Genomic DNA, 14,423 nt, shown 5'->3' with positions numbered 1-14,423 from the left:
ACTTTACTGACTAAGCCACCCAGGCTCCGTTTATTAATTTTTTATCTAGTACTTTTGCTTCATTTTTCTTCCATGCTGGTGGATTGTAGTTTCTTTTTTTGTGCTCCCTGCATCAGGTCTAGTTATGCATGTTTTACTTTCTTCTCAACCTTTTTTTCCTAGTGTTCTTAAGCGCTTCTAGAGGATCTAGGACTAGAAGGGTTTGTGGAATCCTCCCTTTAAAAATCTCCCGTTGAAGTGATCTGTTTCCTGGTGCTCTTTTTGGTGGTAATTTCTTTTCTTTTTCTCTTTCCTTCTTTCTTTCTTTCTTTCTTTCTTTCTTTCTTTCTTTCTTTCTTCTTTCTTTCTCTTTCTTTCTTTCTTTCTTTCTTTTTCTTTCTTTCTTTTCTTTTTCTTTCTTTCTTTCTTTCTCCTTTCTTTTTCTTTAAGATTTTATTTATTTATGACAGAGAGAGCACAAGCTGGGGGAGGGACAGAGGGAGAGGGAGAAGCAGACACCCTGCTGAACAGGGAGCCCGCCATGGGGCTCGATCCCATGACCCTGAGATCATGACCTGAGCCAGAGGAGGGCACTTAACCGACTGACCACCCCCCAGACACCCCTGGTGGTAATTTCTTGATAATGTTCTCTGTTTCTTATGAAGCTGTCAGTTGCAGCACTCTGTCTCCAATATGGTCAAATTTGGTAATCTGTATTTGCCTAGAATATTATCCTTTTTATTTAGCTTTTCAAATTTATTTGTATGTAGGTCTTTGATTTCTTATGATTTTTAAAGTTTCTTGTTTTAATGTTTTCTGCTTTGACATTTTTTAGTTTTATATTTGTACTTTACTCTTTTTTTTCTTGATCAAGTTAGCTAGTAGTTGGTCTATTTTAATTATTTTTTAAAAACTAGGATTTTGAAGCAGTATGTCTACTTTTTTCTATTGCTACCTCTGCTTTTATTTCCTTTTGCTATCTTTTTAGTTTAGTTGTTCTTTTTCTAGTTTTTGAGTTGGGAATTCATTTATTATAATTTAAAAATTTTTATTGATAAATACATTTAGTGAATTTAGTGAATTTTCCCATGCTCATTGCTTGAAATGTTTTCTGTACATTCTGATAATGTTTAACTGTCAATACATTTTAGAAATTCAGCTCTTTTGGGGTGTCTGGGTGGCTTAGTTGGTTAAGCATCTGCCTCTGGCTCAGGTCACGATCCCAAGGTCCTGGGATCAAGCCCCACATAGGGCTCCCTGCCCAGCAGAGAGCCTGCTTCTCCCTCTCCCTCTGCTGCTCCCCCTGCTTGTGTGCTGTCTCCTTCTCTGTCAAATAAATAAATAAAATCTTTAAAAAAATTCAGTACTTTTGGTTTATATTTCCCCTTTCACCCAACAATTATTTAGGAAAAGGTTTTAAATTTCCAAATGAATGGTGCTTTTTGTTTTTCAGTTTTGCCAATAATTCGTTACTGCATTGTGGTCAGAGAGAGCTGTTTGTAATATTTCTACATTTTCTAATTTACTGATATTTTTCTTGTAACCTAATATATGATCAATTTTTGTGAATGTTTCATGAGCACTTGGGGAGAAGAATGCATAGTCTCTTAGTGTAGAGCTGTAAGTCCTACCTTATTGATTAAGTTATTAAGTTTTCAATATTCTTATTTAATTTTTGTCTACTTGGGCTTTCTTGATGTGTTCCTTATTATAGGCTGTTTTCACCAGAATACAGAGATTTGCCTTGTAGTGGTTTGATTACCTTTTAGGTAAACTGTTTATGTGTACATCATAAACATGAATGCATTCACATATCTCTCATTCATTGTCATTCAGGCAAGGACATAATTCCTGTTTCTCTTCTCCCTTACCATTTTTTTTTATATTGCTAGTATAAAATGCACTTATACAACCACAATAATGTAATGTGATAGGTTTCTATGTTGCAGATTAGATTATGGGCCCTTTAAAAAAGCTTTATTGACGTATAATTGCCATACATAAATTCCACATATTTAGTGTGCAATTTGATGTTTTGACACATGCAGGAAGCCAGCACCACAGTTAAGATAGTGAAAATATCTGTGACTCCCACAATTTTTTCCTTGACACTTGACTTTCTCTTCACTCCTTTAAGACCTCCCGCCTCCCTTCAACCATCAATCACTGTAGATTAGTTTGCATTTTCTAGTTTCATAAAAACAGTGCCCTTCTGGTTCGACTTTCTCATAGCAACCTGAGGATTTCCAATACAGAGCACAGCAGTTATGCATTTGTCTCCTAGTTCTATTCACTCAGACATGTCACATATAAGCATTTAGCTTTTTTCCCCTTTTTCCAATGGGGAAATATATGCCCACTGGATGACATGTTATAATGAGTGAATACTATATTATTTTTTGGTTTGATTTACTTTCCTCTGTGTAACGTCATTGCTGTTGGTTTTCTAGTTTTTTTTTTGGTAATGGTTTTGTAACATAGAAAGAACCTCTATAATTAGAACTCAGGCAGTATCTGATTGAAATGGAACTTTCTGGGCTGGGAATCTTTTAGTTTCCACTTGTACCATCTATTTCTAAGGTACATTAAGTGTCTCATTTTGCAAAGAAAGGCTTTCTGCTGGAAGTGATGCAATTTTGTGCTAGTAGCGTTACTTTTCAAAAAAAATTAAAAAGAAACATTTTCTAGCCAAAAAACAGTAGCAGCCAAGAGAGGAATCGCTTGCTTAGTCAGAGCAATGAAGTGTTAATTTTAAGGCAAGGAGGAGCCCTTTAAAATGCCAGTATCAGTAAGCATTTCTGTTGGGGACACAAACACTCAATAAAAGTTAAGTCACTTTTAAAAACCATTGTTCTCTACTCCCTGTAGCTTTTTATTATTCTCATGTTGGGCATTTTGCCCATTCCTTTTTCCAAGAACTGAGAAGGGTCTGGGATTGTCCCCTGCCCATTTACTGCTGGAAGTTTTCCCAAGCTCTACTTTTCTGAAGCGACTATGGGACAAGGCTTCTGCCCTGGAGGACATGGGGATATACAGCTCCTTTGTTTGACAGTTGCACAAGCATGGGGTGTTTAGTGGCAGAGTCTTGTACTATTGTCTGGTGCATTCTGGAAACACATAGGTTTATGTCTTCAGGAATGATAGAAACCGACTGCAGACCCAAATGGATTTTCATTTGCTTTTGGTTTTGTACTAAACATTTTGGGGGTGTATTAAATAGTGGGATCATGACTATAGGAAAGACTTAAGATACAGACTGGTCTACCCTGCCTATTCAACACATCATATACATACTCCTTCCAGAAAAATCATTGACTTCATTCTTCTTGAAGTGCAGGGGGAACATAATCTAAAATTTTTCTTGATGATGTTTGACTATTTCACAACCGTTACACTCAGGAAGTCATTATTTAATATAAATCTTTCTAACTGTATTTGTACCTGGTGAAGCTAAGAAGTAATACACATAAAAGTAGAATTATAACATCCTTAAAATTATAAAAATGAAAATTCTTCAAGTTAAAAATAATGATAATAATATTTAGCATTGTACTATATGCTAAGCTCTGTTCTCATCTTATTGCATATATTTATACCTTCAATCCCATCAACATTTTATGAAATAAATCATTTTGTTGTTCCCATTATACAGGTGAAGGTACTGAAAGGTAAAGTGACTTATTTAGAATCTCGTCATTAGGAACTAGCCAAGTAGGAGTTGGGCTCCAGTGTACAGTCTCCTAACTGCTATGCTAGCAACGTGGCTTTCTAAGCTCATACTTAGGAAGCAAGGAAACACCATCCAGTAACTTCTTTTTTTAAAAAATAAATTTACTTTTAATTGGTGTTCAATTTGTCAGCATACAGAATAACACCCAGTGCTCATCCCGTCAAGTGCCCACCTCAGTGCCCGCCACCCAGTCAACCCCCCACCCTGCCGCCCACCTCCCCTTCCACCACCCCTAGTTCATTTCCCAGAGTTAGTCCCAGTAACTTCTAAGGTCAGGCATTGTGTTGGTTCTTTCTCACACCTGACCTGTTTACTAGCAGCAGCAGCCTGTCGCTAGGCATGACTTGAGTGGGGGGGCAATGGCTTTGGCTGTACACCTGCCATTCTCCAGGCTTTCAACGTCCTCTTCCTTGTCACTTGCATAGTTCTCAAGGCTCAGCTTAAATATAATCACCTCAGAGAAGCCTTCCCTGATATCTCTGGACATGGTTATATGTGGTTCCTCCCACTTCCTTCGGTAAGACATTGCTCATGACTTACATGATAGCACTTCTCAATCTACGGAAATATTTTCCACATATTTACACCCACCTTTCTAGATGGAGTCTCTAGAGTCTCTAGAGCAGAGACTGTTTGTAATTCCAGTAGCTAGTATTTAATAAATGTAAGTTGAATAACTTGAATAAGAAAAAGGTCAATTAAATGTTAATGGTATCACTATGTGAAGCAGCAAAATTAAATTGAAATTTTTTTAAACTTTTATTAATGTACCATTTTCTCCCTTTATCCCTGACCAGAAGATAGGGAATGTGTTTATATTTGTTTAAACTGTAAACAGTTCTTAATGAAAAAAGGAGTGAGAAAATGTATTATAATTTTCTAATTTGGTTATGAATTTTGTCAGAGCTGTCTAGCTGAAATGTGAAGACCTAGTCCGTGAAATCTCCCACCTCTTCCCACAGCCATTCCCCAGCCACCTCCCAGTGAAAAATAAAAATACAGCCACTTCTATGCCCCTGTGTCTTCTAATACCATCATGCTCCAGTCCTCTCATCATCAGCATCATCATTTTCTATAACTGGGGCAGAAGGGAAGGCAGAAAAGTCAAAACATTATCCACCCCTAGCCCTTCTGATTCTCATCACCTCTTGCACTAGAGGCTTTTTTTTTCCAGAAAAGTCTGAGAACTGAAAAGATGATGGTGCCCCTTTCAACCATGTAATTCCAAATAAAAATAATTCTTAACCCCAGTGAATGTCTGATACACTTGACAATAAAAAAATCAAATGAAAAATAAACTGTGTTTTCTAAACGTATGTATGATCAGTTTGCCTCTGGATAATCCAACACATGGCTCATTTCTCTTCTCCATTTCTGCCGTGTCCAGTTTAGTTGTTTTGTTTGTTTGTTTGTTTTTTGGTCCTTTTTCCTTCAGTTACTCCTCTTATCCTGACCTTTTAAATGGCCAGTTGTTCCACATGTTATCATCAGGTTAATCCTTCCAAAGCCCAGCTCTGGTTTTTGAGCCAGTGTACAACACACTTCTTGGCAAAATTAGGTGTTTAATAAATGTATGGGAGAGTGATGTCACTCACTCCTGCAAAGCTCTCTTTTCACTACTCTTAAGGTGCTCCACGTGCTGACTTCAAAATGTCTTGCTTTATCTTCTGTTACTCCCTTTAGGCTAGTTGTGCTCCTTCTAAACTAGCATCTCTGCGTCTTCTGAACATATTGCACACTGTCCTGCTTCAAACTCAGATTCTTCCCTCTTTCTGGAACGCTTTCTAATAACTTCTCTCACTTGGATTCCTCCTTAGTGTCATGGTACAAGTTAACCTCTATCCAGCATAATTCTCCCTCTGAAATCTATGGCACGTTTTCTATTCCTCTCTTTTATATGTGCGCACGCTTGTCTTGGTATGGTTATTTACACATGTCATACCTTTGAAGCCCAGCCATCTGAAGCTCCTCTGAGGGTCGCTCTTTGCCCCATGCCCATGTGTGCGGCACTCAGGAACTCGTCATGCACGGAACACGCGATGGGGAGAGATGTTGACTTACCTGAAGATTCTGTGGAAGATGTGGAGGAGGTTTTCTTTTCCTTTCCCTTTTTAAAAACTTTTTGTTTTAGAATAATTTTAAATTTTGGTAAAGCCGCAAAGAGCAGAGTTGCCACCTACCCCATCCACCTACAGTCTCCCTATTATTAACATCTTACATTAGTGTGATGTATTAGTCACAGCTGATGAACAAGATTGATTCATTGCTATTAACTAAAGCCCACATGTAGTCTTCAGTGTTCCTTAATTTCACCTAATGTCATTTTTTTTTTGTTCCAGGACCTCATCCAGTACACCACATTACATTTAATTGTCCTATTTCCCTTTAGGCTTCTCTTAGCTGTGAAAAATGTCTGAGACTTTTCTTGTTTTTGATTACCTTGACAGTTTTGAGGACTTCTGGTCAGTATTCTGTAGAATGTCCCTCCATTGGGATTTGTCTGGTATTTTTCTCATGATTAGACTGGGGTTTTGGATTTTTAGGAGGAAGACCAGGGAGGTAGATATAGAGTGACATTCTGATTACATCATATCAGGAGTCTAGACTTATCAATATAACTTATCTTTCTTGATGTTAACCTTCATCACTTGGCTGAACTAGTGTTTGTCAAGTTGCTCCAGTGTAAAGTTTCTCTTTTCCTTTCCTTTCCATACTGTATTCTTTGGAAAGAAGTCAATATGCAGAGCCCACCTTTAAGAGGTAGGAGTTAACCTTAAGTGAGGAGTTGAGGTAAGGAATGGGAAGTGTCTATGTAAATTATTGGAATAATAATTTACACTGCAGATTTCCCAGCTCCCCTACTTTAAAATTGTAATCAATTATTTATATCAATATGGACTCAAGAATATTTTATCCTGTGGGTTAAAATCCAATATTACTTTATTTACGTTGATCCTCAAATTGTTCTAGCTTTGGGCATTGGGAAATCTTTCAGTTGGCTCCTATGTCCCTCCTGGAGATATCCCTCTATTTGTCTGTTTGTTTTGGGAGCAGTTACTCTGTTTCTGGCACTACAAGGTTATCCAGGCTCATAATGTATATTTCCTTCTCTAGTCCTAGAATCAACCATTTCTCTGAGGAGCCTTGGTTTCTTTTATTAGAGAATGGTATTCGAGATCAAGGTCTGGGTGCTAGGTATGCTTCTTGCAAATGGGGAGTCATTGTTTCTAGTCCTCTCTGCTGACAGAGTGAGGAAATAAATGCGGACCTATATCTCTGTTCCTATACGTATCTATTTTTATTTTTTCCTCTAACATACTCTTCCTGTTGTAAAGGCCATAACCTTAATGTTATCTGCAAAATCCCTTCATAAAATAGTGTTTTATTGAATAATTGGGGGGTGGGAATTTGGGGAAGAATTCTGCTACCACTCTGAGTTTATATTTTTCAGAACAAACTTAATACATTTTCCAGATTTGTTAGCTTTTAGAAGTAACACAATGAGTAAATGTATTGCACAGTCTGCTAAATGTAAAAAATCAGAGGCAGACTACATATTATCTATCTCGAAACACGAGTCCTCAGATATCCCCAACTCTAAGCCCTTACCACATCAATCATTCTAGCCTCCCCTTACTGGTCTGTAACTTCAACTGTGAGAAACCTGGCTCCCACCATTCACTACCCATCTACTTAATCTTTAATTCCAGTATATATGTATAGTGGTTTCAGAGTTAGCTCCTGTCCCATGGGATAGCTGGACTACAGTGTTTCTTTTTCATCATTGGTTTTACAGACTTTACTCATTTCCAGAGTTATTCACATGAGCGATTTTTTTTTTACCACCCCTTTCAGTGAGGTTATTTCATCCATTTAGCTAGTCTGAAAAGTCTATATATTATGTGATGCTATTCGAACGACACTCTGGAAAAGGCAAAATTTATAGAGATAGTAAACACAGCAGTGGTTGTCAGATTCTTTGCCATATTCTGCATTCCATTCTGGGATCTCCTGACCTCCGAATGATTTTTAAAAAAATTTTCATCCATTAAGGTTCACTCTTGTTCTGTAAAGATCTATGGGTTTTGACAAATGCTTATGTTATGTATCCACTATTACAGTATCATACAGAATAGTTTCACCATCCTAGCAAATTCCATGTATTTTTTTCTATTACACATTCTCCCACTCCCAAACCCCTGGCAACTACTGATCTGCTTACTGTCTCTATAGTTTTGCCTTTCCTAGACTATCACATAAATGGAATCATGCAGGATATAGCTTTTTTAGACTGTCTTCATTCATTTACAATATTGGTTTAAGATACATCCATGTCTTTGCATGGCTTGATAGCTCCTTCCCTTTTAGCACTGAAAAGTGTGGAGAAGGGTTTTATATTCTCAATTTTGCAGTGTATAACTTTATAGGTATCCATTTGACATTTTTCATTCTCAAGTTTTCTGGCCACACAGGTTTTTTTTCTTGTTTTTTGTTTTTTTGTTTTGTTTTGTTTTTTGCTGTATCCTCTAGGGAGCATTCTCATCTCCTATTGTTATGAGTGATTTAGCTCTCTTCCCCAAATCTGCATTCGCTTCTCAGTAAAGAACACAAGCTTTTAGCATTTGAATTCCCACTCAAAGAGCTTCTCAGACTACCTTCAGAGCAACACCTACATTGCAGTTCTTTATGTTTTTGGTTAATAATGCCCCCTCCCAGCATCTTCATTTCACCTCTCTTTTAATGGTTTTTAAAGTATGAACCCTATCTTTATCTCTGTATTCTGCAACAATGCTCCACCTGCCCCCCGTAGGTATTCAGTAAATATTGAACAGACAAATGAATGACTTGGGATAATGTAAAAAAAAAAAACAGATTGCAAACAAACTGACAAAACCTGAAATACATGCTGTATTGTATCCACTTGGGTAGTATAGTTGTTTACTATGTACTCTTTTCTTTTTTTCACTATTTTAAGGCAGCTTGCAAAAAAAAAAAAAAAAAAAAAAAAAGCCTGAAATCTGAGATGCATTCAATTTATATAGAACACATGGTGTTTATAGAAACATTACCCAATAGTATCACGCTAGTGAACCTTGATAATGTGTGTCAGAGGTTTTCAGCATTAGCCCAGATCATCAGCTTTACTACAAACAGCTGAACTATATTGATTGTATAAAATTTATTTTCTCATAAAACATTGCATGGCCAAATTTTGGGAGTTGGCTAGCCAGTTTAGAATTATTGTTATCTATATTATTAGCAAAAGGAGCTGAGGTGGCTGTTTATTAAGTCATTAGCTTTAAAAAATCCTAAACATTGGTATAAAATTTAAATACTGGGCCTCCAAGCAAAATAGTCTAGAAGGGTCCTCATTTTACATACTTAAATTCTAAGATAATCTTAGGAGCCACATCCATCTGTGGGGTGCTTCTTGCAAAACCTTTGTTGCATCAGTACTTGCTACCTTCAGGCTGTGTGCATCAATCAGCCTCTGTATTAGGGCGCTAATTTTGATGTGAATAAACTGTTAAAATTTGGGTAGTGGGAAAAGAGGAATTCTTGAATTTCTCTTCTCTTTCCTATTGTTCACTTTTCCTTTTTCCTCCTCCTCTTCCTCTTTCTCCTCCTTAAAATATCTGCCATTGCCTTGGGTTATGGAGAATGTTGTCATCCAGAAAAGAGTAATTTTTCTTCAGTAAAATCTCACATGTTTGCAATCATCCTTCACATACCCAATTGCTTGTATCAGAAATGAGCTCTTAAGGGGCTTGTTGACCTTTCTGAGTCAAGAGTTCTCCATTTTAGGGATTTATCTCTTGCTGGGAAGATTTTTTTTTTAAAGCATGAAAATGTGTACAAGTAGTATATTACAAAAACACTTTGAGTCTTTGGATAAGTTTTAAGGAGGGTACTTCATCTTTTCTGGTTTCTGTTGTAAGGCAGGTATACGTCTTTTCAATGTATGAAAAGACTGAACTCTTTATATCTTGTACTTTCCTGGACCCTTCCATTTGTAACATTCAGGTTGTGAAGATGACTAGGAAGCTGCTACTAGCAGACAGCGGTTAGCTGGAAGTGGTGGGTAAATGATTTCAGGCTAAGTGACCTTTGTTTCTTGACCATGAAAAATCATTAACTCTTCTAGAAAGTGCTAGAATTTAGGAAACAAGTAATAAACAGAAGATAGAATGGTGATGACTTACACAAGGCCTCTCAAAAGAGGTTGCTTCTTAAAAGAAATGAAGATAAGATTTCTTGGCATAGAGATAAGAACTTTCCAACATTCCACGTTTGCATAAAATTCCATATAGGCAAACAGGTTTCACAATTTCAAAGATTTGGATTGCTTGTAGGCTGCATTTAGCTGAATTGAAAATCCAACTCTCTAGTGTTCATCTGACCCCAGTAATATGCTAATTTTATCCTTAGGGCCTGTAAGAGTTAATGTCATAAGCTGGAATTTACTTTCTAGTAGATAGACACTGGGGGAAAATTGGTTCAATGTTTTTCTTAACTGATTGTGTGTTCAGGATGAAAATCAATAGACTATGAATCAAGAGTTGCCAAGAAGATCAGTGTGTTCCATTTGTACCTATACCATTGATTGCATATTTCCCTCAGGACATTTCTCCTTTGACAAACACACACATAGTTTCTGGAAAGAAATGTTAGTAGCAGAAGCTGCTGCTCTGGCCTCCTCTGTTGGCAGAAACAGATTGCCTGATTTCTATGTTGGCAATCCATATTATTTTTTTTTTATTACATATTGTATAAAAGGGGGCTGCTAAACTGCAAACAATTTCATTTCTTTCTGCAGTGATAAATTCCTTCAAGTTTTCCAGAGTTGGAAAATGAGGTGTGGCCTCTACTATGTTTTCAAAACCGTGGCTGGTTTTTTCCTTACTGGGTGAATATGCACAATACCTCATGATGTTCCTGGTGCATCACATATGTTGCACATTTTACAGGTTCCGAAACCCTTTCTTATATTACTTCATATTCATTTTATAATGATTCTACAGGACAGATAGTGTAGACATCACCTTAATGATTTTAGGTGGCAATGAGGCTCGGAAAATTTCAGTAGGTTTTCTATAGTTACAAAACTAGGATATAGTGGAGCCAGGATTAGAACTTAGGTTTTCAGATATGAGCCCAGGAAACTCTGATGTAAGTTCAGAGAATGGTTGCTTTTGGTCACAGGGCCTTGGAATATGATAGAAATGATATATTTTGCAATTTATGCTTTCATGTTACCAGGTAGCACATTATACTTCTCTTTTTCATCAGTGTGAGCTCTTCATAGAAGGAGATCTCATTGCTATTCTTTCCTCAGATTTTTAATAATTAATCTTATTTTCCAGCAGGAATTTTAAGACCCGACCTAAATATTATAATTAACACATTGAGGGAACATATCAACATGACCCACTTTGTTCCCTTTTCCAGTGTGGATACTCATGAATGTCATTTAAGGTCACTTTCAAAACACTGAATTTTATATTTTTCAGTTTCTATGATTGAGTGTACACAGATGTGTTCAGTCAAAGGATGGGCCATCTTCTGAAAGCTCTCTCTGGTGAACAAAGAACACTAACCGTTGCTATATTAATTGTGAGAGAGGAGAGTTTTGATTCTTCTGGTCTATCTTTTGCCCAGCAGAACTCAATGCACAGCTTCTACTTCAACTTGATAATTTTAAGTCATGACATGGTTTTGCCATAGAGCATGATGCTAGGAATAGCAAGGGACTGTTTAAGGAAAATGAGTTTTCTACTGTTTCCTGGGCTTCTGAATTCATATATCTTTAATCTATCTCTGCCTTTTGCTCTTCTCTACATACAAATAAGTCCTGTTATTAATATTCGCCATGTAGAGCTACTTGACAGAGTTTCTAGTCAAAAAAGTGTTCCGTTTTCTCAGAATCTGGGAGAAACTCCAGAAATGGCTTTTTTCTTCAATGTTTTTGAGGTTTTAAGCCTACTGGGTGTGGAGTAGTGAATCATGTCCCTCTGAATTTTTTTAATTGAAATATAATAGCACAGATTTAATTTTTCCCCAGGGAAAAAATCCCCATATATGAACTGATTTGAGCATATTTCCCCTTTTTGTGACCTATGTATGTGATTAGGAAAAAAGAAAAAAAAGAAAAGTCCATTTTCAGGGGGAAAAATGTGTTCACTTTAACTGGAGCACTTACACCGTACCCAATGACATTTGAAAACTCTTGGAACCTAGTTATGTTTTCAAGAAGACTCAAGATATTGAATATATAAAATTTAAGGAACCCATTTCACATCAGTTCTTTGTGTCTGTATGAAATGAAAATGAAAACGTGTCAGAAATTAACTCTAGGAACCTTGGGAAATGTCATTTTCCTTTGTCCTCTTAGGTGGCCATGTTTCTGCTACAACTGGGCAGTGCCACATTCCTGCTTACAGAGCCTGTGATTAGTGCGATGACAACTGGGGCTGCCACCCACGTTGTGACTTCACAAGTCAAGTATCTCTTGGGAATGAAAATGCCATATATATCTGGACCGCTTGGATTCTTTTACGTGAGTTTCCCATATGTCTTTGTTCATATATTTGGGAGTGTGTTTCACAAAGTAGAATTTGGTTAATTCTAACACTGAGATTTTTCTATATTAAAGGAACTTAATACAACTTCAGTACAATCTGTAGGATACTTTTAATGAATTTTATGAAACTAATTTAATGAGTTCTATCTACTCATTTTGGAAGCAACTCTTTATAAAAATTGAGTATGATATAATTTGGGGTCATGATTGGAAAAAAATAACTGGAATTTTTCTGAGGGCCAGATATGTTGCCAACTTCTAATGGAAGCCATCTATTGGGATTGTGGCCCAAGTTAACTACAGTACAGTCTACCACATTCATTCAGTTTTGTGAACTCTGGTTTGGCTCAAATCACAGGCCTGGGCAAAATTGGTGGCTGGATCCCCAATAGCAGACAATCAGTTATTAAAAGTCACTTGAACCTGAGGGAGGAACCTATGGCCAACTTCAAAATATTATCCTAATAGTACTCTATTGTTTCTGTCTCTTTTTGAAACTGACCTAAAATCTATGACTACTCAGGAAGTCACACCCTGTGGAGCTTTATAAGACAACGAATGTCTTGTTAATAAACTTGAGGGCAACCGAACTTCATTTTACTTAATTTTGTGTAGTAGAGAAGGAAAAAAGATATTTTTCTTCTACTCTTCTAGATTCTGAGCTGAGGACCCTTTCACAAAAAAACAGATTAACAAGAAAAAACCAACAAGTGTATCTCATATACACGGTGGCTAGAATTTGGTCATAAAGATCATCTTCACATAAAACAAAGGAAGAAAGAGTGTGGGGAGCCAAGTTATGGGAAGGTGATTCAATAATCACTTTCTGATTCAATAATTTCTTAATAAAATTTATCAAAGAACTTAGTAAAAATAGATACTGGATTCTGGCAGAGGGCCTGGAATTGAACTAATGGTTTGTACTTTGATAAGATGGAAAACCTAGTTATTCACTGATTTCTTAGATGCTGTAGTACCATGTGCTCTTCGGAAGGATGTCAGCTAGAACTTACAGAAAAAATATTTCATACACATGCCAACATCACATCCAGGAGTCCTAATGATCCCAGTAGGGCAAATTAAATTTAAAACATCTCCGGTTTTCTCATTGTATCTCGTATCTCATATGCTCCTTGTGTATTTTGTTTCAGTTAGCTGTATATTAATGTTCTTTAAAATAATATGTAAATCTCAATATCCTATTTGAAAACAATAAAATATTTACACAGATTAAAAAAAACCTGTAAACAAGGATAAGGTTTACTATGCAGATTTAAGTTGCTCCTTCTCCACTGATAAGACTCTTGTGATTTAGAGTCATCCTTTCCTTTTTGGTACAGATAGGGAGACAACTTACAAGTGGAGATTTCCTTTATGAATGTTAATTTCCCTCACAAAAGGGTAACTTATTCTGTCTTCAGAGCTTCCTTGTGTCTGCTGTTTCTCAAAATAATAAACTGAGGATAATCCTTATGTCAAAGAGACTTATTTTGGGGTGGCATATTCTGAACTCCCACAATATAATGCTGTATTAATGTTTTATAATGACAATATTCCTACCCTCAATTTTCTTAATCCTAAAGACTAAATATTAGTTTAACATAGAAGTACAATAATTTCTTTAACTGCTGATGTTGAGGTGGTTTATGGTGTTTTGCTATTATGCACAGCTTCATGAGTATCTTTGTTATTTGTATGTTATTATCTGCATCACTAATTATTTCATTAGGATAGATTCCTAGTAATGGAATTCCTGGATCAAAGGGGTATACAATTTTTGCCAAATTTCAATCCGAAAAGTTGTGCTAATGAATGTTGCACTCTTACCGTATCACTGTCAACTCAATTATTACTACTTTTAAAATTTGCCATTTGGGTTTGTGAAAGTAGTATTATTTATCTGCTTAAATGTGTGTTTTTCTGAGTAGGTAATGTAGTCAATAAAGATTGGCAACATGGAGCTGGAAGCTGGTTCTGAATTTTTGTTATTTAGGTGATATCCTGCTCAATGATTCATTCATTTTTAAGAGAGCTTAAAACTAAAACAAGAACACTGGAACTGAGCCTGGAGGCAACATAATCCAAGCTCCAGATCAAACAAAAGCAGACCAAAGTAGCTATAAGCCATCAGGT

General features: G+C 36.5%; 1 protein-coding gene across 2 annotated transcripts in view; it reads left to right on the top strand.

The window, feature by feature from the left end:
• The window catches only part of SLC26A7 (solute carrier family 26 member 7), a 114,159-nt gene that overhangs the window by 36,204 nt on the left and 63,532 nt on the right, over positions 1-14,423 (top strand). For both annotated transcript variants that reach the window (XR_011996581.1, XM_026013462.2), the window contains exon 5: positions 12,102-12,266. Coding sequence is in view for 1 of the 2 variants with exons in the window: in XM_026013462.2 (XP_025869247.1) it covers positions 12,102-12,266 (165 nt within the window). In the remaining variant the exon portion in view is untranslated. The remainder of the gene's footprint in view (positions 1-12,101; positions 12,267-14,423) is intronic.

This window comes from Vulpes vulpes, chromosome 13 (genome assembly GCF_048418805.1).
Source record: "Vulpes vulpes isolate BD-2025 chromosome 13, VulVul3, whole genome shotgun sequence".
NCBI lineage: Eukaryota > Metazoa > Chordata > Mammalia > Carnivora > Canidae > Vulpes > Vulpes vulpes.
Note: the sequence above shows the minus strand (reverse complement) of the source record. Positions and strands in the feature narration are given on the sequence as shown.